The following is a 23,981-nucleotide window of genomic DNA, read 5'->3' on the forward strand; positions in this document are numbered from 1 at the left end:
GTATGCTCTATCATGTTGTAGAGTACTGTATTGTGTTGAGGTATGCTCTATCATGTTGCAGATTACTATATTGTGTTGAAGTATGCTCTATCATGTTGCAGATTACTATATTGTGTTGAAGTATGCTCTATCATGTTGTAGAGTACTATATTGTGTTGAAGTATGCTCTATCATGTTGTAGAGTACTATATTGTGTTGAGGTATGCTCTATCATGTTGTAGAGTACTATATTGTGTGGTGGTGTGGTATGCTCTATCATGTTGTAGAGTACTATATTGTGTGGTGGTGTGGTATGCTCTATCATGTTGTAGAGTACTATATTGTGTTGAGATATGCTCTATCATGTTGTAGAGTACTATATTGTGTTGAGGTATGCTCTATCATGTTGTAGATTACTATATTGTGTTGTGTTGAGGTATGCTGTATCATTCTGTAATATACTATGTTATGTTGTGTTGCGGTATCATGCTGTACTGAGCCGCTGTGCTCTGCTCTACGTGGGGTGCTCAGACATGACGGTGCTCTGTGGCCGCTCCAGCCTGTCATGTGGCCTGTGTGTCTAGACTGGGGAGTGCTGGGGAGCATTTACCCCAGGGAGAGGGCACCCTGTGGTAAGTGGGAAGTGGAGAGAGGGGGGGGGTGGCGGGAACTCTAGGGGTGGTAATCACTGACAGCACAGCACCACAGTCCCCACTGACGTCAGCCTCCAAATATACCCCCAAGACATCACAAAACAACACCATCAGTCTTCCCCCTCCCAAGATGGGAACATACAGCACACAGCAGAAGGAAAACCAAACCGAAAAACGCACCATGATATCATGAGCATTTACACCCAGCAATCATCATTGATGAAAATCCTAAAGAAAACAGTACCACCCTACTGAGTACCAATTCTACTGTGGAACATCATCTCCAGACACCCACTCATTCTGCGTCTCTCCGACTTACATGAACGATTTATCATACGCCGTGAGGGTATTAGTGTGACGTGGGGCCTTGATCCTTGGCCCTGTGTGTGTGCGCATCCGTGTTTGTGTGTGTGTGTGTGTGTGTGTGTGTGCGCGCGTGCGTGAATGTGTGTGCACGCCTTTGTGCACGTCTCCAAGTCCTCCCAGGAAAGAGTGGCAAGTGTGTGTGTCGGTTGCAGAGTCAGTGTGCCGCGGGGCCTTCACACACACAGAGGGCTTAGCACCGAGACTGGAGCACGCCCAGCGGAGGCACAGCCACGGGCAGGTAGACACATTAACGTTACAACTCCAGTCATCCCACCGGCTATTAAACTCCTGGAGGTCTGGACTGGAGTCTCTACAGGTTTTAATACAATCTCAGGGCTCCGTTGATTAATAACAGTCATTATTTTTGGAATAGAGGGGGCCATCTCTTTTTAAGAGGTGAATCTGAGCCTGGAAGAGAGCGGAGCGGAGAGCGGGTCCTCCTCGGCCCGTCGGAGGGCCTGCGGTGTGGCTGGGCCTGAGCTGAGCTCTGGTGGCACGGTGGTGGAGTTGTGTGGGCGAGAGGTGACGGGGAGCACCCCAGACGGCTCTTAAACCGCCCACACTGTAACGACTCCTCCGGGCCTCCTTAGAGCCGGGTTCTACCCCCATCCTTTGCCATCGCAGCCCCGTCCCGACCCTCTGCCCGCCCACTCTCCCTCTCCCTTCATGTTCACCGTGGTCCCAGCCAGGCCTGCCAATCACGTAAACATGAACTGTGCTAATGGCGATTATTCACCCTATTTTACAGCTCCAACTGTCATATCTCAGAGCTTGTGAAACCAGAGGGCTTTGAAGCCCGTGCAAGTGTGAAGTGATCAGAGAGAGCGAGAGGGGAGGGAGGGAGACCAAAGCTCAATTAAATAACAATTTCTTGGTGAGAAACAAATCACTGTTCCCTACTTTCACTAGCGAGTTCCACCACAACAGTCGAAACTGAGCAACAGGGTCATAAATGTGTGAAGGCGCGGAGACGGGAGAGACCCTCCTATCCACATCAAACACCGCCCTTCAGTCAGACATTCCCAGTCACAACGCACCAGCAACATCATCATAACAACGCCGACGGACGTGTCTTTACAGAGAACATTCTTCGCATCACCAAACACAGCCAAAGTGTCCCTCTGTCCTTCGAGAGCGGTTGTGCAACTCCACTTACAAAAACAGCCTCGATTGAAGGATCAGTGTTTCTTTCTCTCCCCATATCTCCCAGTCTGGTATGTTCCCCATTACAAGTGGTTTACAATAAAATGAAGTGTTGTATATTCTCTTACAGCTGCACGCAGAGGCAGCATCTAACTTTTTAATAACCGACTTGGGTATTTGTTTTGGATGCAGGTCTGTGTTTATTTAAATATGTATCCGACTTCATTTGTTACCGTGCTATTGAAGCCGCCAGAGAAACTGGCATAGCTGGAAGTGGTTGGAGTGGCTGTGCTTCAGGCCTCCGTCTTTCACTCTCTGTTTCCTTTTGTTCTAGCTGTGCTGAGGCTTGTGGAATTGAGGCTAGCCGCCGGGGGGAAGTCTCCAATAAGTCAAGGTAACTGTGGCGTCGAGGCACAACATGTGGAGGGAGCACTGACGCCTCGACAACCCCAGAGTGACCATGGGAAAGATGGCCCCTGTCTGCTTCCAGGGAGACCACACCACACTCTGGGAAAACCAAACATCTTGTTTCTGTGACACAAAGACCAGATGAATCCTCTCCCACACCCCTTCTCACTCCCACTCTTACCTTAACCTCAATAGAAAACTCCTAGCCAAAGTCTACAAATCCACTATCACAGGGTAAAGTAATACTTAAGGACAGCTTCTCTACCTATGTACTGGAGTACATTTCAGTGAGTGGACTGGGCTCGTCAAGGTACTGAGAGGACAGAATAACCCTAATCCTCCCGGTAAGCCTCCAGACCGCAGCCCTCTCCTGTGGGGGCCAGCTATCTCATTATTCCTCCCGTTTATTGTTTTCTTTCTCTGGACCTGCCTTCATTACCTTGATAAATTATTGACTTTGTGAGAAAAATTAAACTACATAAATAACCTTACAATGAAAACATTATCCCTTGCACAAGTCTTCGGCAGCCAATAAAAACTGTCTGACTTCCATCAAGCTACTATGGTCGGGAGCACAGTAGAGTACGCTGGATTTCTTTTCTGCTTTGCTTTGCTTTGCTTTACTCTCTCCCAAGTCTTTCCCGATGTAGTGAGTTGAGGGTGAATGGGGAACAGCAGTCCTAGTGAGGTTGACTGAGCCCCAAACCGTGACCGCCTCGAGATGTTGTCTTCTTAAAGGATCCAGACATGAACAATGACACCATCTCCAAAGCCCCTCTCTCGGCGATGGCTCACAGTAAACAAGCGCATTACATTTATAATCCCATCATCTCAACGACAAACAGAGAGGAACAAAGCTAATATTTTTCCCCCTGACTTTCACGACGGCGCCAGATCAGAGTATATATTACTTTCTTTGCTAAAATTGCATGCGCTTTCCCTGCGCCAATGGCTAATTTTAGGATTGAGGAAAGAAGCCAGTGAGGTCATTACTCAAGTAGACGCTTGAACAATGAGAAGCTCTAGAGGCTTGCAATCCGAACAGGTCCGGTGCCAACATCGCTTTCATTAGGACAATAAAGAAAATACTTAGGGCTAGTTTTATGTGAACCAATTTGTGGTATAATTGTGGGGGAGTGCCACAAACGACCCCAAACTGAAGGGAAAAAAAACAAACTTGTTTTCAAAGTCATTGGTCCATATAGTACTTGTAAAGGATAATTGCAGAAAAACAAACATTAACACTTCCATGAGTGTGTTCCTCGGCAACACTCAAACAAACCCCTGAGGTGACCAGCATCAGTAAAGTGTCGCGTCTGGTTTGACTGGAGTAGCCATAACCTCCTGCCGGTCCCGTAACTACCTCTGCTCTCCTTCCTCCGGTCTCCTCAACTGAACAGAGGATGAACAACCCCAGTCCACCCACAACATCTCCACTGGTGAACTATCAAACAAAATAAGACATTATTACATAAGCCACACATTGACCAACCACACCATGGGAAGCAAAGAGCACTAATAATGTGTTCATAACAAGTTATTCCCAGGCCATCTTAGAAATAAAGAGAGACAAAGCTAACCATGATGTTTGTGTTGTCCTCCCTCTCCGGGCTTGGCCCAGTCAGACAGTGGTGCCGCGGAGCTGAGCAACACTACAGTACCCTATGATATCACCTAGCCTTCAGCTAGTTCTGGGGAAATTAAATGTATCTGTGTGTCTCTGTGCATTTGCCTACACATTCACAGGCACCTTGTAGGGCCCAAGTACAGTCCCTCTTGATTAGCATGAAACTGTAGCTAGGGTACAGTATATGGCTAACAAAACAACATAACACTCCCTCTACATCAAACCAGTGCCAGGCAGCCATTCAAGTGGCCAATTGGAAGCAGGGACAACCTTACAATTACAATTGTTTTGATGGATCTTTTGAAGTACCAAAACTTATGAAAATAATTTCGAAAGGCTTATGATTCAGAATACTCTCGGGGTTGATCCCTAAAATGAAATCAGAACCGTCCTCGCAGGGAAAATCAGAAAATCATTGAGAAGGCCGACATGAAAATGATATGCTGGGAAAGCATGTAATCAGGTGAAGTAAAACACAGTGTAGATATGAGGCCCTCTATCTTAGGGAATATCCAACCAATCTTCTCCAACCTCCTCCTCAACATGTCCTCTTAATATTGATGCCTTCAAACTGACCAGTCTAATGAAAAATGCCCTTTGTGTACGTTTCACGGAGGGCCAATATTTAAGCAGTAGGCCTATCCACTGGTAATATGGGCCCTATGACGTCTTCCCCAAGGTCACATCTCGAGCTCAGACTAGCTCCAGTGGCTGTCCAGTTGGCAGCATGCCTCAGCTGAACCCCTCAACTCCCAGGGCCAACACTGTGTTTATTTCCCCTGTGTCACAGCGCATGGCAGGTCAAACATATGTGTTGACTCAAACTGGCAAACAACCTGGACATCTCTCCTCTGTTTATGTAAATAGAGTATGAATACTGAAAAATAAAACGTCTGCATGATTACGGTCTAAGCCCATGAGAAATTATGCCACAAATAAGCCCGGCATGAAAATCAACTTTGTCATATATCTGGTCGTTTATTTGGAGTTACGTTAAAACAAACGCATTAGGGCTACTGAGTGAAATGCCAAATTACAATTTAGCAAAAACCGGCTCTGTACACGCTCCAAAAAGGAAACCAAGTCGCCAATTTAGATTCATTTCTTACAACAACGCAATTCATTTTCAGAGCAATTATCAATTTTTACTGAAACTTCCGCTGTCAGAAATGATGAGATTAAGGCCCATCAGACGACCATTTCTCAATTCCATTCAAATATAAGCTCCAGTAAATCATTACTGCTTATTGACTCAATCCAAGCTAAACAGCTGGATCATATTTCTGGGTAAACATGTCATTATTAGATAGATTCGTGAAAAATCCATCAAAGGACCACAGTAAATGGCGAGAGTGAAACGGGAACCGCTGACCGAAACCATAGGCGGTTAAGTCCAACATACAGCATATTCATTGTAGCGTAAACACAAACGAAAATATGATAAAGTTATAACCTTGTCATATACTTTGAAGGCTGACCTCGGCCGTAATGTGTCCTGTGCAGAACTGTCAACAGAAAGCTCTTAGCTCCTGCAGCTCCCCAGAGCTCCTTATTCAGTGTGCTGTTCAACACATGGTAAAGCAATTAATAAATCATCTTTAAAGACTCTAATTCCAATGATAACATGTAAAATGTCATCAGCTCTTCTTGGGGGTAGCTGGCAGGCCGCTTAAGTGCTCCAGAGCAGCAGTCGCTCTCTACTTGATCCTCCCAGACCCCTCTCTCCTCCATCACAGGGTCCATGCTGGAGAAGGGGGAAACAAATATCTTCCCCAGCGCCATGGGAGACATGGGGCCTTCACATTTTATTCATTACCATCATATTCTCTGCCATAAATTCATTTCACACAGAAATTAAATACCCAATTAATCACAGGAAGGATGGATTTTTTTTCATGACAGAGTAAGGAAGTGGAGTTGAAACTGAGCACTTGAGTAAGTAAGTGCAGAGGAGTTGTGCTTCTCCTCTGATTGTCTTGACTTCGGGAGGCTTATTGTTTCACATAATGAGAAACACAAGGCTGAATGCTTCTACCCTCTCCTAATTTTGATTACGCTAGGAAACAATTTGTAACTTTTACATCTGTTCTGCCTGCGATGGCACAGCTATTTCCGAGGAGATACAATTCATTTTTCAAGGAGCAGCTTTTTCTTCCAATTTGTCATCTTATTCTGAGCCCCTAACAAAGTACAAACACCTAAACAAAGCCATGTTTTTCTTTTTCAGGAAAATATTTGGAAAAGAGAGGACCAACGACCCACTGAGCACACTGTATTGTTGTAGTGTACCAATACAAGCTTATAAAAAAAATGAATTTCAGTTATAAACACACCCTGCTACTTAGCATGGTGTTCTATTACTATACACTGACCATGAGGCCAGATGGGGTGGCTGTCTGTCTGTCCACTTAAATACTTTTCTTCACATAAGAAATCCAATAACCCATTTCTGTGCCTCTCTTTATGGGCAACGCATTGTGAAACTCCGTGGTTTATTTTCAGTCAGCCATAGACAAACAGTAGACAGACAGACGGACGGACAGACAGACAACTGGCAAGGTCCAGAGAGCTGTTCAGCAGGCGTGCTACTGACACGCTGCAGCCTGTTTGGACCTGTTTGTATGTGATGGGAGCCAGGGTGACTGTTTACTGACAGCCTTTAATGAGGGAACATACAGTATACTGTCGTGATGTGAGTAAGCAAAGATACTGTGGGATGGAAAAGCCATTAGCTGAGATTGGACGAAGAAACGTGGCGGGGAATGAGGAAAACGAGGTTTGACCTTTTCACTGCTCGTTTTTACCATCTTTAAAGAGCGGGGAAAAGATCCCTAATGGATTATTTAGTGCTAGAAAATGTCATAGGAGCATTTTCCTATCAAAACACTCAACGGGGAAATACACATGCTAGTATTTACAGCGAGAAAATGACTTCACCAAAAGCAGAGACCATCTATTGTTTCTAAGGAACTCCAGAAGAACTTGCTTATTTCCCCAAACAGCTCGTTGCAATCTTTTCGCAAAAGTATCGTTAAACCGTATAGTGTTTGGAGGAACCTTAAGTCGAAATACAGTCGAAATTAAAACAACTTAGAGTGGTGAAATCGTATTCAAAAACAATATCCTAATTCAGTTTCCAGTTTGAGCCAGCCAAGGTACTGCATTAAATAACATCAATTACATATCAATACTGCAACATGAACAAGGGGCTATTAAGTTTATAAATGTCTAAAGTATTAAATTAAAACCACCTCTGCTCTACATGTAATTGTCCCTGCGTTTTGTCACAGGCAGCTCCTAAAGAGGGAGACTGTTCCAGTGAGCCTTCCAGGTAACACTGTGTGTTCAGGACCATGGATGATGCAGTCCTGGCTGGGCTTGGTGCACCTTCCATCCATCCATCCATCCATCCATTCATCCGCTCATCCCCTAATCCTCATATCATCTCATCCCTCCCTGTCTTTCGCCCCAAGAGCTTAGACTTTCCAGCTAAGACACACATGCTGGAAAACATACTGGAGGGAACTAGAAGAGGCTATATAATGTTTCAACCACCCTGTGTGTGTGTGTACATGCGTACGTGTGTGCATGTGTGTGTGTGTGTGTGTGTGTGTGTGTGTGTGTGTGTGTGTATGTGCGTGCGTGCGCCTTGGTGCGTGCGTGCATGTCTCCAGGTCCTCCCAGGAGAGAGTGGTAAGCGTGTGCGTGTTTGTGAGGAGGGGGGTCCCAGTAAGTGGAACACTGGCACTCAGCAGGGTCCCAGCGTCCAAACCTCTCGTCTTTTCTGGGCATACACAGAAGCAGACACATGGCAGTGGAGCCAGAGGAAAATACACTACAGAGGGAATTTACTGTAAGGCTTCTAAAAAAATATGGGATTCCTGAGGTGACAGAGAAAGAAAGATAGAGCGAGATATAGAATGATTAGAGATGAGAGATAGAGGTAGGACCAGCCTATTGTACCAACCTGTCACTGTCTTGGTTTTGACAGGGCTGCTGGCGTAGTCTGAGGCCTGATTGGACGGTTGCTTGGCCATGGGCGTGCTCCCCACAGACACCTCATCCTCCCTGCGCTTGGCCGGGGGCATCGCCATAGGGACCGCTCCTGCAGCCTGCAATGACATCACAGCATGGCTTAGCAGCACCCATGGAGTCATGGGACATGTTGTCCTCTGTGGCTAAAGACCTTAATGGTCGAAAAATTATCAGTTAACATCGAAAACGAAGAGACAGTTTGGCTATTTCTGGTATAATTGCATTTATTTCAGCAGTCAGGACCTATTACGACGTAATTCCATCCAGTAACAGCTGCTTATTATGACTTGTTGTGGTATTTTCTAAACCAACATCTCGACTCCTAATGACTTCTCCGTCAGTATTGAGATGTGGGAGGGAGGGGAGGACATGACTACCTGTATCATCTGTTGCAGCCAGCTCCAATAATTAAAAGATCTGGGTTAATCGGGGAACACAAGATGGGAAAACAAGGACTGGAGAGAAGAGAGAGAGAGAGAGAGAGAGAGAGAGCAGCAGAGAGAGAGAGAGAGAGAGAGAGAGAGAGAGAGAGTAGTGGCGGACCGGCCACAGCCGCGGCTCCAAGAGCAACAGAGGGGCCAGTGACGGGTGACTGTTTGTCTTGAGCGGCCTCACACACCGCTGGCAGCTCACGGCCGGGCCCTGGAAACACTACTGGCACCCTCCTCCAGCAGCAGCAATGACACAGCTGCAGGGAGCAGAGGCCAAGTGCCTACTGGAGGCTGAGCAAACACACACACACGCACACACACGCACCCATACACACACACTCATGAGCATGCATACACACACACATACAGTACATTCACACACATTCACTCATAGACACATACACACTAAACACAAATATGCAAATAAACATACATGCTTTTTGCAGATGCAAGTATTCACTTTTTGACACTAAATCACACCATACACTACACACAATTATCTCATACTGTTTCTAACTATGTTATTTGAACGAAACACACAAACTCTCATACATCTCATACATCTAAAAGCAGTGACTATACATGTTAGTCAAGCTGAATATTTAAATTTCTCCTTACACAGAACGGAAAATATGTGCGTGCACAAAGTTTAACGTCCATCCTAAAATGTAAGTACCTGAATAAATTACCGTCATTCATTCCTGGTGAGTGACATAATGTGAGCTACTCCCTGCAACCACACAGAGGGGCCAAGAACAGAGCCAGAACACATTCCTATCTGTCTCTCTCCTGACCCCAAACGCAGAGTCTAGGACTCGTCCTTCGCTGTTGTCCTTCAACTGAAGGGCCTTGTCTAAACCTGCGAAGCCTTGAAATCAGCCCTGACAGTTGGATGAGGAGCGGGTTATCCTTCACACTGGCATTGATTCAAGCAATAACATGTGCTTCCCCAAGAAGCAATGACCCCCAGTCACCCTGCAGGCGGAGGAAAACCAGGGCACGGGCTGCTGGAATACAGACTCCCGCAATTACTACTCCACTGAAAACTGTGGGAGGCATGAAACAGATGAGCTTACTGAAAAAAGAAACATAATGGACTAGGACTAGGCTTAAGCCTGGTCTGTGAAACCGGCCCTAAAAGTATTACAAAGATACTTTCACATATATATTTATGTGTACGATCAAACCTGCATAATATCCAGGCAATCAGACTCCCCCTCCCTGTCTTCTGCGGCTACAGTACATTCAATGTCCATAATCACAACCATGACCTCTGTCAAATAAATAGAGAGAGGCTGGATGGAAGACAGGGTGCAACAGAACCATCATGGAAAAGGTAGATGAGGAGAGGAGGGAGGGAGGGAGGGAGGGAGGGAGGGAGGGAGAGAGAGAGAGAAGGGGGGGGTGTGTGGGGGTTGCTGGCTGGCCTTGTCCTGTTGTAGCTAGCCTGGGCCTACTGTACCTGTTGCTGCTGCTGCTGCTGCTGCTGCCTGCTGCTGCCTCTCTGGGGCTGGTGGAGGAGCCATGTGCAGAAGACTGGGTCCACGTTCACCGCAACGCCCTGGACACTGACCAGCAACACAGCTCCTGAAGAACACAAACACACAGAGACAGAGAGATTACTTGAGGAGTCAGGTTCAGCATCACGGGACAAGCTCAAGGCACAGGGAACATTTGAATCTGGTTTAAACTTGAATTAATAGTTGAATCAAATACATGATCATGTCAAACTGGAATTCCAACTGTTCTGGATAAATGAAGGAAAATAGACAGTAAAAGAAAACAGATATAGTGTTTTTGTAGTTAACAGTGAGTCAGATACTAAGATGTTTGGTCTGACTTCGTTATAGCTACTTTAGCTGCACGCCAGGCAATATACTGTAATCAATATCAATGTATTACTGATGATTTAAAGTGACTTAAACAAATCTTCCCAGATTTCGGTGTCATTTTTCTCCATTACCAAACATTTACACCATGATTTAATAGGCTGCCTGTGGGTATTAGACACGTCCCATTTAAGCAGCCGAGGGCACAGTTTGTTTCAATTGTGTGTTCAAAGTGTGTCGCACAAAGCCAAGAATAACATTTTCTTTTGATAAATCTCTATGAAACTCAAGACTTTCTGGGGGTTTAGTTTATTCTTAAATAATAATCTTTACCAACAATACTGGCCTGAGGTAATGCGTTAGGATTCTATCAATAATGACTGCCATGCCTGGGGGATTAGTGGGAATTCTCTGGCGTGCTGTGGAATGCCTCAATCTAACGATAAGAGAACCGCTACGGCCCTCTGATGAGTTTCATAAGTTTCGAGGGGGCTTTGGCGTTCTCCAGGTTCTTTTGTTTCAGGCCCCGCGGCGGGGCTGTGGCGGTGTATCCGCTCTGTGGCTGATTGCTTTACGCCACAAAGGACACCTCGCAGCCCCGCTGTGGCCCTGTAAGAACTCAAAGTACTCACCCCCTCCCCTCTATCCCCCCACCTCACAATACCCCCCCCCCCCCCCCGACCCCCCCTTCGCTCTGCCCCACCGGCTCTCCAGCTTGGCACAGCTCTCTCCTACTCCATCTCTCTCTGTGAACAATGCAAATAAAACGCTCTCATTTGCTCCACTTTTTACGAGGTTTCTCTGATTTGTGGCTGGAGAGCCCGAGCCCGTACAGTATAGAGTCCATGTTGCCGTTGCTGCATTGTGAAACACTGTAGTTGCTATGCATTATTCAACGGATGCCCTTTAATCCCTGGGCACTCATGTTTTACACTGATTGCAGAATCCATTCCGAGTATATGGCAACTTTACTTCTCATAGTATGAAGTCAAACAGACTGGCGTGCCCTTCTCCCACCCTCCCACCCTCCTTCCCTCCCTCCCTCCCTCTCTGCCTGCCTGCCTGCCTGCCTCCCTCCCTCCCTCCCTCCCTCCAAAGGGAATCATAACCTCAACCCTGTGGCTTGAACTCCTAAACCACACTGTGGCTCCTTAATAGGCCTTGGCTGTGTCTGCAGGATGGGGGCCCGCTTTAAGTGGTTTCACAAGGGCTATACCAGAGCACAGGGCTGTATAGAACCACCGCTGAGTGTAGGGTGTGTAGCGGAGATGCATTAGGAGATGCACTAGATCCCTGGTCCTGGTGACTCACTGTGTGTATGCTAAACTAAACAGTATTAACAACATGTTTACCCTTATCATTAACATTCATGGATCTTGGTAAATGACTGTAAAGAAATTGAGAAAATATATACTGTATGAAGTGCCTCAAAATAGGCCTGAGAATGGTTAACATAAAGGTACTAGAGTACTACTACTACGCCAGCGTGTACTGTATGTGCATAGGCTCCAGCCAGACATGGCATGTCTTAACTGGGTCGTGTGTACGCTGAGAGTGCTGTGACAGGTGCTTCATAGAGATGGATGTTTGTTTGCATTCTCTCCAGCCTAATGACAGCCATTTGGCCTCTGATGGAAATGAAGGGTCTTTTCAGCCGCACGGTAAACTGGCACTAGGGAATAATCGCTTGAAATCATCTGTCTTTAGAAAATGTGACTGTTGACCTTTGCTTCTCGGAACAACGGTTGTTACAAACGCCCGCCTATGTCCTTGTTTCATCTCAGTGTTGACTCTACAGCCCCAGAATGACACCTTCTTTTAATGTACACCTCTGTGAAAGGCTGATTTGCAAAACCACAACCTTAGGAAAGTGTTAAGTGTTATTCTTCTGGGTCTAACAGGGTGGTATGGTAATTACAGAAAAGTGATGACAACGATAACAGAAGTGTTTTTCTAACTTCCTAAGTAATTCTTCAACAAACAGAAAGAACTCCAGGAACTTCTCAGGGCTCTGATATCTAAAAATACACACACGTGTGCACGCAAACAGACACACACACAGACACACACACAGACACACAGACACACACACTTGTGCACTACACACACTCGCACACACGCACACACGCACGTACACGCACGCACACGCACACACACACACCTTGCTCACCACCTCACAGCGGGCCTATTAATGTCAAGAGGTTTCCATTTGTGGCCCAAGATTAATAGAAAAAAAAGAGTAACATGCTCCCAGTGTTGTTTTATGGGTGGCTGACATCAGACCTCGGAGCAGGCTGTGGTTAGAGTCAGAGTTAGGGCCATGGCGGGGTGACAGACCCTCTGCTCCGTCTGTCCTCCCAGAGCCAGGGGGGGCTGATTGGGGGGAACAACAGGGGCTAAACCCCCTGCTCCACAGGTGGAGGGGAAGCATATGGGGGCACGTAGAAGCCAGTTAATCCCTCTCAGAATCGGCTCATTGTTGGACCTGAGCGGGCCGGGGATCAGGGCCCAACAGAAAATAAATAAATAAGAGTGCGTCAGCCAGATGAATTTTGACAGGTTTGGTTAATTTCGAAGCCAAGTAGCAAAACAAAACATTACGCCAGCGTGGGCTATGTGCTTAATTGCTTTTCCGATGAGCTCATGATTAGAAGGTGTCTTGGAGCAGGCCGCGGCGCTCGACAGGTGTTCTTCTCATGGGCTGGCTGTTAGCTCAACCTGCTGACACCCTGTGGAAGGCCTCAGCTCTGGAGAGGAACCGAGGCTGACATACGGGGCCACACGGCTGGGTCCACACGGCTGGGTCCACACGGCTGGGTCCACACGGCACCTCACCGCAACGCTCCACGGCGGCGGGGGTGGGGGGAACAGCGTCACAGGGGGAAACACCACAGGAGCCAGGGCTCAGGAAGGACACAGGCACGTTTGACTGAAAACAGACCTGGATAAAAACGGAAAGTGTGCTCACTCTGTGGGAATACGCTGGAGCTGGGGCTGGGGCTGGGGCTGGGGCTGGGGCTGGGGCTGGGGCTGGGGCTGGGGCTGGGGCTGGGGCTGGGGCTGGAGGTTGAGCCTTGCACTTACACACTGTACAGCCTTTCAACAGGAGGTCTGTGGGAGCCTTGGGCTGACAGGCCAGCTCACCTCATAAAGCACTGCTATGGGGCAGTAACAGTCACCAGGGTGATGTACGGCTGCAGCCAGCTCTATCCTGTAGTCACCCCTCTACAGAACGCTCTCACTCTGACCAGGGAGGTCACCAATCAGTCTCTCTCTAAGCCAGACCCTACAGTAACATTAACATGGGGCCTGAGAGGGACAAATGAAGGGAGATAGAGAAAGTCAAAGGGCTTTCAGATGTCATTCTCATAATCAAGGTGATAAGTGAGGGGCCCTGGGATGGATCAGTCTGACTCAGAGTGTACTCCTGTGAACCGGATATGCATCATCTAAATGGGACTAAAGGACACCGAAGAGCTTCGCCTCAGCCTCTTCTTTTTCCCACTGAGAGAGAGAGAAAGAGAGATAGAGAGAGATAGAGAGAGAGAGAGAGAGAGAGAGAGAGAGAGAGAGAGAGACATTCATCCCCATCATTGGGGCTCCAGTCTTCCCCATCTGTTGGTGCCTGGTGACTCATCGCTGTTATCTGTGGACTCTAGCCATCATTCACCCTCCGTTTCCACTCCAGTACTCAGCGTTAGTTAACCTCTGCAGGAAGGGCTGCCATGGTGGAGTGGAGGGAGCTGTGTTTTTGGCAGGCTGAGGAAAGAGCTGGGGCTGGGTGGCTGGGGCCTGGAGCTGTGGCTGCGGGGTGCGGCTGGGGGCTGAGAGGCTGGGGGCTGAGAGGCTGGGGCCTGGAGCTGTGGCTGCGGGGTGCGGCTGGGGGCTGAGAGGCTGGGGGCTGAGAGGCTGGGGGCTGAGAGGCTGGGGGCTGAGAGGCTGGGGCCTGGAGCTGTGGCTGCGGGGTTGCGGCTGGGGGCTAAGAGGCTGGGGGCTGAGAGGCTGGGGGCTGAGAGGCTGGGGGCTGAGAGGCTGGGGCCTGGAGCTGTGGCTGCGGGGTGCAGCTGGAGGCTAAGAGGCTGGGGGCTGAGAGGCTGGGGGCTGAGAGGCTGGGGGCTGAGGGCAGAACAACAGCAGCTTTATCTGGGTCCAGATGTTGATAAGGACAGCATGGCAATCGATATCCCCCTTCCCCTTTACTTGTGGGTTCATAAATTCATATTAGCTCCCCTGGTGTTGAAAAGCCAAACAGTCTCTGCACAATCGCTCCTGGTGCCACGGGTGGAACTGTAACAGCAGCAGTTATGCAGACTGCAATTTCAGCTGTTATCTATTCCGCCTCGCTGTTAGATGGAAACTTGCTCTTAATGGGAATCACATTGGCGGAAAACGCACAGAGCCACGAACATGTGACCTAGCCCCTGTCAGCGAGATAGCGTTCTTTAACGAGAGACGAAGCAGAGTTTTAGCCTGATTGCATTAATGATACTATTCATTACTGTGAGCATCAGAGCGGTGCTGCATAGGGCAAGTTAATCTACAGTATGTGAGCCCCCAATGTACAGCCAGCGCTGAAGTGACATATTGCATCTGTACAGCACTACTGAGCTCATAAAATAAACAGGCTGCTGAACTCTTTCAGTAACCACTTTGACACTTTCCCCCTGTCGCCTGACATCCAGTCTACTGTAATTGACAGACCTTTTTTTTTTTAAACTACTTTTCAGTTCAATTTTGTGAAACAGTTGACTCAACGTTGAGATTCATTGTAATCTAATATGAATCCATCTCTCCTGAACTCTCTCTGTCCCTGATATACAGTACCAGTCAAAGGTTTGAACACACCTTCTCATTCAATGGTTTTTCTTTATTTTGTATTATTTTCTACATTGTAGATTCATATTGAAGACATCAAAACTATGAAGGAACACATATGGAATTATGTAGTAAACAAAAAAGTGTTAAACAAACCAGAATATGGTTTATATTTTAGATTCTTCAGAGTAGCCACCTTTTGCTTTGATGACAGCTTTGCACACTCTTGGCAAGGTGTGTCCAAACCTTTGACTGGTACTGTACATAACCATCGAAAGTGTGTACCAACAAATTGAGATAATGCATTAAACAAGCAAGGATACACAAAGCAATTCTGCAGGACACCGTTCTGCAGGTCAGGGTGAATGTTTTTTGTTTTTTTTAATGGCTGAGTGGCTTCACTAGGTCATGTGACGGAAGGCCAACAGGTAAAAAGGTGAAGCTGAGGTTTGACAGCAGTGGCCCGCAGTGCAGAGTTCAGTCAGAGAGGGCCTCAGGTCCCCAGCCAGCCCCAGGGTACGCCCTCTTGTTACATCTGGGACCCAGGCTCTCTCTCCTGCTCTCTCCCCCCCCCTCCCCTCCCCTGCTCCCTGCTCTGTCCACAGCCCAGTGGCCGGCTGCACGAGCCAGCTGGCCCTAACAGGCCTCCCGACGGCGGGCATCCAACCGCCGGTCGACCCCCCCCCTGCCCGCGCCAGCCGCCGCCAGCCCCCCGTCACCGGAGAGAAGTCAACAGAGAGCCACAGAGGACAATCAAGGAGAAGGTCCTGTGTTCAATTATATTTATTCCGCTTTCCCCCCAGTTTCAGCTTGGGCTTTGTCAGTTCTGTGTACTTTAAATGATCTTAATGACAGATCAAAGATTCCTGCTGAGAGTAGGCCTGGCGTTTTTGGATCACTCAGGAAGCTGTGTGTGTGTAGCACAGAGCCGTGGGCTGCATACAGGATTCAACAACATATCTCTCCCTCTCCTCTGTCTGCCTCTACTTCACATGAGATGACATGAGAGGCCATCCATCCCTAGTAGTCCTCATCTGAACTCACTCTCACACACACACACACACACACACACACACACACACACACACAGACACACACAGACACACACAGACACACACAGACACACACAGACACACACAGACACACACGGGGGATGTGATTTCCATGGTAAGGGATGTTCACTTGAACCTGGACAAGACGGGAGTGCAGTCACATTAGATTATTTCTGGATGGCCCAGAAGAAGCCCTGGCTAACAACATCCTGAGTTCGCCCACTCACAGCTGGCTAGACAGAAGGTCTGACAGCACCTGTGGCACTGTCAGGGAGAGGGATGCTCCAGTATATAACTGGAGACTGAAAGGGTTGTAATCTGATCCCATTATGTCTGTGAACTTTGACCCCCTCAGCTGTGGCTGTCCACCAGGTGAAGTGTGTGAGATCACAGTTAGAGTATGTGTGTGTGTGTGTGTGTGTGTGTGTGTTTGTGTGTGTGTGTGTGTGTGTGTGTGTGTGTGCACGCTCTTCATCAGCTTCATTAGCTGTCCATCCTTCAGTGTCTCCCCTTCACACTCCCCTCCCTCCCTCCCTCCCTCCCTCCCTGCTGAATGTGAATCTAGGACAGAATAATAAATACATCTGTTGGACAGGGTGAGAGGATGATGTCCGTGGGAAATGGTGAATAGTGTTTAAAACACACTCTCTTCTTCACCCGCCCACCATCCACCCACCTCCTCGTCCTCCTCCTCGTCCTCCTCCTCCTCCTCCTCCCCACAGTAGATTGAAGATTACTTTTCTTAAAGACATAGCTTTAAGTGGTTGCACATTTGAACCATTTAGCAATTTGGGCTAATGGGTTCAGGCTGAGGATGTTTCAGCGAGTTGGGGATCCAGTGACTGGCCCAGGGCCGGGGTTGGGGTTGGGGTTGGGGTTGGGGTGGCAGCACACTCTGGCCATCCTCATGGTGGAAGTAAGTGGGTCACTCTGATGTCACAGCTCCAGGGGATGAGCTCATACACTGATAGCTGGGACTTGACACTGAATACAGCAATTAAAAAGACAACGTAAGAAACAGACATACTTCAGGCGGTTTTCCTGAGTAGGAACCGAAGAGTGGAAAGGGAGAACTTAAGACTGTTAGGAACATGGCTTGACTGTGAACAAAAGTTGAGGGATGTTGCCCCTACACAGTGCCTGTGTCATAACTATGCAATTACTCAGGTAACAACATTGTAAAAGCACTGTTGTGTTATAACACAACCACTTTTTGTTGTGCGCTTAAACGAATACAACATGCTAATGTTAATACAGTTACTTGAGTAATTACAGTGTTACATGTATAGGGGGCAATTTAGAGGTCAAAATTGATAACATGAATGCAATCATGTACTGTGTTTCAAGACATGTATTTGTTTTCCTATATGATGTAAACGGCATGCCTTAATAAGCCCAGGTGACAGATAAGCAGGTTGTATCACCAAGGACATGAGCAGTCTCTGTGAGCTTAGGGACTTCAGAGGAAGAACCCCCCCCCCCCCCCACCACCACCACCCCCACCCCCCCCTCAAGACTGTATCTCCAGCCTGTTATTAGTGACTGTTGAGTGATGCCATGTTGTTCACACTCTTCTCTGACAACAGAACCAAAACAAGGCGCTGTGCTTCTCAGCTTCTCACTCTACCCTTCACAGACTAATGACCAGTCTGTAGAACTGGGGGGGGGGGGGAGTGTTTATGGTTTCTGCCTCTTTCTTTAATATAGAGACAAAAACAAGTCCTCGGTGGCTTCGGTGGCGGTTCGGAGACGGCCACCTGCAGAACACAGCTTCCAAAACACTTATCAGCTGCCCTCCATTAACGAGCCATGGCACCGACCCAGAGTGATGAGTCAGCTATTATAAACATACAAGGTACTTCAAATGCTCCCCAGACTTACTTATGGAAGTACGGGAGGAGGGGGAGGACATGTCTTTGAAGAATAAAAATGCAGCGAGGGTGCACTTTATGTACGCCCTGTAATCTTAGGTTTACAGATTGCGCACAAGTTGACTACTAAGAGGCCAATGGCCCCTATCTCTACATCGATTTCTGCCATAAATATATGAAAAACAACATGGGGGTTATACTGAGGGTAGAACAGTGTTCTACAGTGTTCTACCCCACTGTGGGGGGAAGTGGAACACAAGAGTAGACGGTTCTTTGTTCTGTAACTCAACCGAACCGTTCCTCATCTGTGTACTGCAGAGGTGATAGAAAGGGAGAATGGCAAAGGCCAGCTCACCAGTCATCCATCTCCCTCAGCGCGCTGCGCAGATAGGTGTCGGCTCGGGTAGAAGAGACACATATTTGGCCATGTATGACAGGATCCCAAAGGTGATCCAAAAAGCCCAGAATGAATGGCTCCCTTGAAATTCTAAACTTCTGGTGAAAATGTTTTCTGTCTAGACTCAGGAAGTCCTGAGAGAAATGTGCGAGTCGTTTTTTTTTGTTTTTTTTTCTCTTCACACTTTGTGAATGGCCAACACCATTTTAGGGAATGAAACCAGAAGAGTGTGAAAGCGCTGTTGGAGGTAAACTATTCTGACTAACTATTCTGAGTCTGTTGAGTCAGTCTCATTTTTCCCCTGACGATAAGCAGGAGTTGTGCGAGTTTTTAACATTCTTTTTTTTAGGCGACATAACTCATTGAATCGACAATCGGCTGGCACTGTCCCCTGGCGCTGCCACTGCCAACAGATGCCCGGACAGGAGAGCTGCTTCCCTGTGCTAGAATAGAATAGTCACCTCTTACTTTGTGGCTTAGTTGGTCAACACAGCGTTGCCTAAATCTCAGCACTGCCACTGAGGTCTACAGTTAATGTCATCAATTACCACCTTGACCTGCCAAAAAACATCACTACTATCACTAATAACGTCATTAGGCCTTCCAGCACTGCATCAATTACAGGGTCATTCTAAGATAAGCACATGCTTGAGGGGCTCAATGGGGAGATAAAAAGCTTACTCCCTAAAACCCATATCCATGCTTTTAATTGTGAGTCCAGCGGAGGCTAATCTCGAGTGGCTATTAGTGCTCGGAACACAGCCTTTTATCTGAGGGCTTGTATACGCGCGCGGGACGGAGAGTGGTGCGATGTGCGTATACACAGGGCCACTCACTCTCCCTGTGTTTACGGGCTGTTTATCCGTGCGGCCGGTGGCAGAGGCGTGCGGGGGTACGGCGGGGGCGCGGCAGGTCAAGCCACACACAGAGTGAGGAGCCAGCCCCTGAGGGGCACTCAGAGTGATGAGAGTTTACTACTACTGTGTTGAGACAAAGTGCCCCGAGGGCAGGATGCAGACCTGCCCCCTCTGAGCCTCTGGCCCCCACGGCAGGCAAAGAGAGAGAGAGAAAGAAAGAGAGAGAGAGAGAGAGAGAGAGAGAGAGAGAGAGAGACACAGCTCTCTAAGCCTCTGCGTCTGATTCAGAGGGCTGAGGGGTTGTAGAGGTACCGTATGTATGAACACAATTCCTTATGGAGTAAAACACTCAAATACCTTCACTTCAATGCCAATGGAGTGGTCTAGGACAAGAGGAGAGAGGCTTGGCCCTCCTTCTGTGATTTTAATTGTGGGGAGCACGTACAGTATAGAGGACTGCTTTGTACCCACAGAGAGCAACTAGGAATGAGCAAATCGAAAGGCTGGGAGTTTGGTTTGTTTTCTCAGGGTGCAGGGACCAGGAGAAAAAAAGTTTAAATAAAATAAACGTTTAATTTGACTGAAATTGGAGGCAACAAGCGCAGCCGTAAAGAGGGGATCAGAAGTGTGATTTCTTGCGGTTCGGGTTAATCCTGATTGAGGAACTCTTGAGTTGAAATGTCAGCAATATGAGACTAAAACAAAAATAATTACATCAAGAGTTAATGAACGGACTGCCTCGAGGAGAGACGGAATGTGCCACCATTTCTCAAACATGGCCCGAAATTGTAGACCCATATTTGTCTTCATCCGCGCAACTAAACCACTAAGTTCCCTCCGTAGAAATAATAAATTTTCGGTCGAGAACAGGCTGGCATCTCCATACAGGCCGTTAATCTGGTTCGGGAGGTTTACACTGAGTAGGGTACCATTTCTCAAAGACTAATGACTGTGTAGCCTTAGCATGAACGCTTCAGCATGACACCACTGCACAACTTCTCTAACCCCCCCCCCACACACACCGCCTATATCTCTTCTCCCAGGGAACCCTTTCATCTTTGATGTTATGTCTACAACACACACTCTCAGCTGTGTAGGGAGGGAGCTCCCCTTTGTGATAGCCGTGGCGAGAGAAGCAGCACCCTCGGCCCTGGCCGGGGCTGATTCATCCTCTCGGAGTACCGTAATCTCAGTGGTAACTGTGAAGCACCTGCGCAGCCCCAGTCAGCCCAAGCTCAGTGGCCTTTAAAACGGGGCCGCGGCGCAGCTGCTGCTGAGGGATGCGGCGTTGTAGCGGGAGGAGGAAAAAAACAACAAACCCACATCAAAGGAGTTCCAGTAAGCAATATCACTTCTTATCCCCCCTGACCCACACATTACAAGGCCCTGCGGCCCAGGCATCACTCAGTGGCATGGAGGAGCCAGGCTGGAAAACATCACAGGCCAGGGATGGAGAGAGCGCGAGAGAGAGAGAGAGAGAGAGAGAGAGAGAGAGAGAGAGAGAGAGAGAGAGAGAGAGAGAGAGAGAGAGAGAGAGAGAGAGGGGGACAGCGGAGGGAGCAGGCCCAGGGGCTGACATGCCAAATACGGACGTGGCCAGAGTCTAATCCCCACCTCTCCCACGGGTATAATGGTCCAGTTAGTGGAGTATCCTCATCCCGGGTCTAGGCTTCTCCGCCACAGGCCCGCTTCCACAGCTATAACTCACCCAGCGTAGGAGAGAGGCTGGCGGGGCTGAGGGCCCAGAGTCTCCCTGGCCTCTCAGAGACACCCAGAGAGATGAGAGGAGATACAGAGAGAGAGAGAGAGACTGCGGGCTTATAGCTCCAGCGCCGGGCCGTAAAAAAAAAAGGTGCGGGTGCAGCCATCTCTTTCAAGTGCAGGGAGAGGAGTAATTAATAACAGACAACAGCGAGGGAAGAATGTGAATTGATCTTTCCACTTTTCACCTCAGGGATGGTCAACAAGGATGCTAAGCGCATTACCTAACATTTTAAGACTGTGTCCAGCTCATGTTTTGGTTAATATAGGTCACGACCCCGTAACAATGCTGGATCTAAGAGCTTATTGTATTGCAAAACACTGAACCGCTGCAAAACAATGTCCATGTCATGAACCTGGCGTACATGATGTCACATACCTGGCTTAGGACACAGAGTTCAGACAATGGTGAACATGCACACGGACACGGACACGGACACGGACACGCTTTTCCGTGAGCAACTCTTTTAATGTTGGCTGGGCGAGAAACGCAGCTTCACACATCCTCAGTCTCTGTGTCTCCTCACTCTAGAACAGCGTACCACCAGGAGCGGCTTTCTCACACACATTAAACACAGAGGAAACAGAGAATAAAAAAAAAACAGATAGAAAAAGGTATTTTCTAAGCCTGGCGTCCTTGTTTGGTGGAACAAAAACCGCTTAGCGAACAGTTTTATACCTGTTAGATATATCAGTGGTTCAGTGACAGCTATTTCAAGCTGTAATAAAGTGCTGTTTCGGTGCCCTTTTGCATCATATGTTTTAAAGATGCTTAATGAAGATGCTGTCAGCTATCAAAACAGTATCATTGACCAGCAGGCTTATTCAATTGCACGTCTTTTTCCGACGGCCAACAGGCCAGACTCACAGCGTGGTGAAATAAAAAACGTGCACTGTGCTGGATAATGGGACTGACGTCAGACCATCTATAAACCTTGCTCAGGTGCAGGTTTATTTTCCTTGGAAGTAGGAGACAGTCATGAAATAAGAATCGGACCAAAAAAACTAAACAATAAATCCCTGGTAACACTTTAAAAAATGTTAAGTAGAATTGCTGTTCAAATAAACCCTGGCATCTCCAAACGCACGCGGGCAGCTATTATGGGAGAACAGAGAAACAAGTCGTGCCGACCTGACGTATTCCCAGACCCCGGGTCCCCAGTGCCGTTCGTGTAGCCTAGCGACCCGCACACCGCTGCAGCCATGCTGCGTCTATCAGTGGCTCAGCCGGCCCCCTCACCACAGTGCTGATGGAGCGGCTAACGGCATGGACACAGGGACAGGACACGAGGAGTGAGTGGTACTGTAGATCACAGGCTACTCAGAGACAACAATGAATATATTACATAACCCATAACATTGTATATGCAGACAGTACAGTAGGGCTCCAATTTAACTATTTCACCTTCCTCAAAATATACTGTAAGTTCCTAGGGTATATACCCATCAACACACAGAGAGGGGTCTATATCCATCAGCACACGGTGGGGGTCTGTAGTGGGAGAGTTAAGTAGGAGGGCTGGTAGCCTGAGCTGACCACAGTGAGACCTTGGGACTACAATACAGTAAGCTCTCCCTAGGTCATGGGCACGCCACCAGAGCTTTAGGAGGCCAGCGCAGCCCAGCTCTCAGGCCAGAGAGAGTGAAGGGAGTGGGGGAGATAGTGGAGAGGCTGCTGGCTCACCCAGCCATGAACTGCTTCTAATGCTTTAGGATGTGTGATTACCATCTCTGGCTGTGAAGGAAAGGCTCTCTGCATTAGATGCTCCCAGGGCAGACAGACAGGCAGGCAGACAGGCAGGCAGGCAGGCAGGCAGGCAGGCAGGCAGACAGGCAGGCAGTCTGCTGGATCCTCTCTCAGCCTCGCTCCGAGACGCTTTAGTGTGTGGTCACTTGTTGTCACCATACAGTAGAGACCAGGGACGTTCATAGCGTGGTCCCCATAAATGGGAGAGATGTTTGTACAGTAAAGTAGGGCCTGACCACTACTTCTGCGACCCAGAGACAGTTACACAACCTGTATCAATTACTCTTATCAGCCTTTGCCTGCACCGCATGTGTACAGCAAGAGAGGTGAAGCTGAGCGCAGGGTAAAAGTTGTTTTATAATATTATAATTGGAGAGTTAAAGAGAGTTTCATTCACGCCATGTCATTAAGCCCTATTATGTGACTCATAGGGTGGAGCAAAATATGTTGAGATTGAATTGGCAACACTCAGAGTTCACCTCAGAATCACACTTCTTTACAAAGACGTTTTATGGCTTGTTTCTCATAGGTCAGTTGTTACACTGTAAAGTCTGGTGGATAGGACATGGTCGGGTCAGACAGGGAAGCCTGGAGATATACACAACCTTAAATTACATATACATTTGCAGAGAAAACATTTCAAGTATGAATTTACAAGGTTCAAAATTAAGACTAGTCATGGATGTCAAGTCTGGTGCTATAAAATACAACAGCAATTCCCAGATGCTTCCTTTGTGATTTTGGGGAAAGATTATTCTAGTGACATAATTTATGACTTTACTTTATAAGGCATTATTTCAGAAAGCTGTTTATCTTAAACTCAATAATTGTTGTAAAGACAAATTTGATAAAGGAAAAAAAGGGAAAGATTATGACTTCATGGGAGAAAAGCCTTCTATGAGTAACACATTTTAATGAAATACAGTTCTGAGAAATGAACCATTGTTGACTAAAAAAAACTATTTACTGGACTATTTACTGACGTAAAATTACAAATATGAACCTGTTGA

General features: G+C 47.7%; 1 protein-coding gene across 2 annotated transcripts in view; it reads right to left on the reverse strand.

The window, feature by feature from the left end:
- Positions 1 to 23,981, reverse strand: part of vps13b (vacuolar protein sorting 13 homolog B) — a 244,524-nt gene that overhangs the window by 128,669 nt on the left and 91,874 nt on the right. For both annotated transcript variants that reach the window (XM_083678431.1, XM_083678430.1), the window contains exons 20-21: positions 10,105 to 10,229; positions 8,144 to 8,288 (exon numbers count right to left, since the gene is read on the reverse strand). In XM_083678431.1, coding sequence (XP_083534557.1) covers positions 8,144 to 8,288; positions 10,105 to 10,229 — 270 coding nt within the window. The remainder of the gene's footprint in view (positions 1 to 8,143; positions 8,289 to 10,104; positions 10,230 to 23,981) is intronic.

Source organism: Argentina silus (genome assembly GCF_951799395.1).
Source record: "Argentina silus genome assembly, chromosome: 10".
In the NCBI taxonomy this organism is placed as follows: domain Eukaryota; kingdom Metazoa; phylum Chordata; class Actinopteri; order Argentiniformes; family Argentinidae; genus Argentina; species Argentina silus.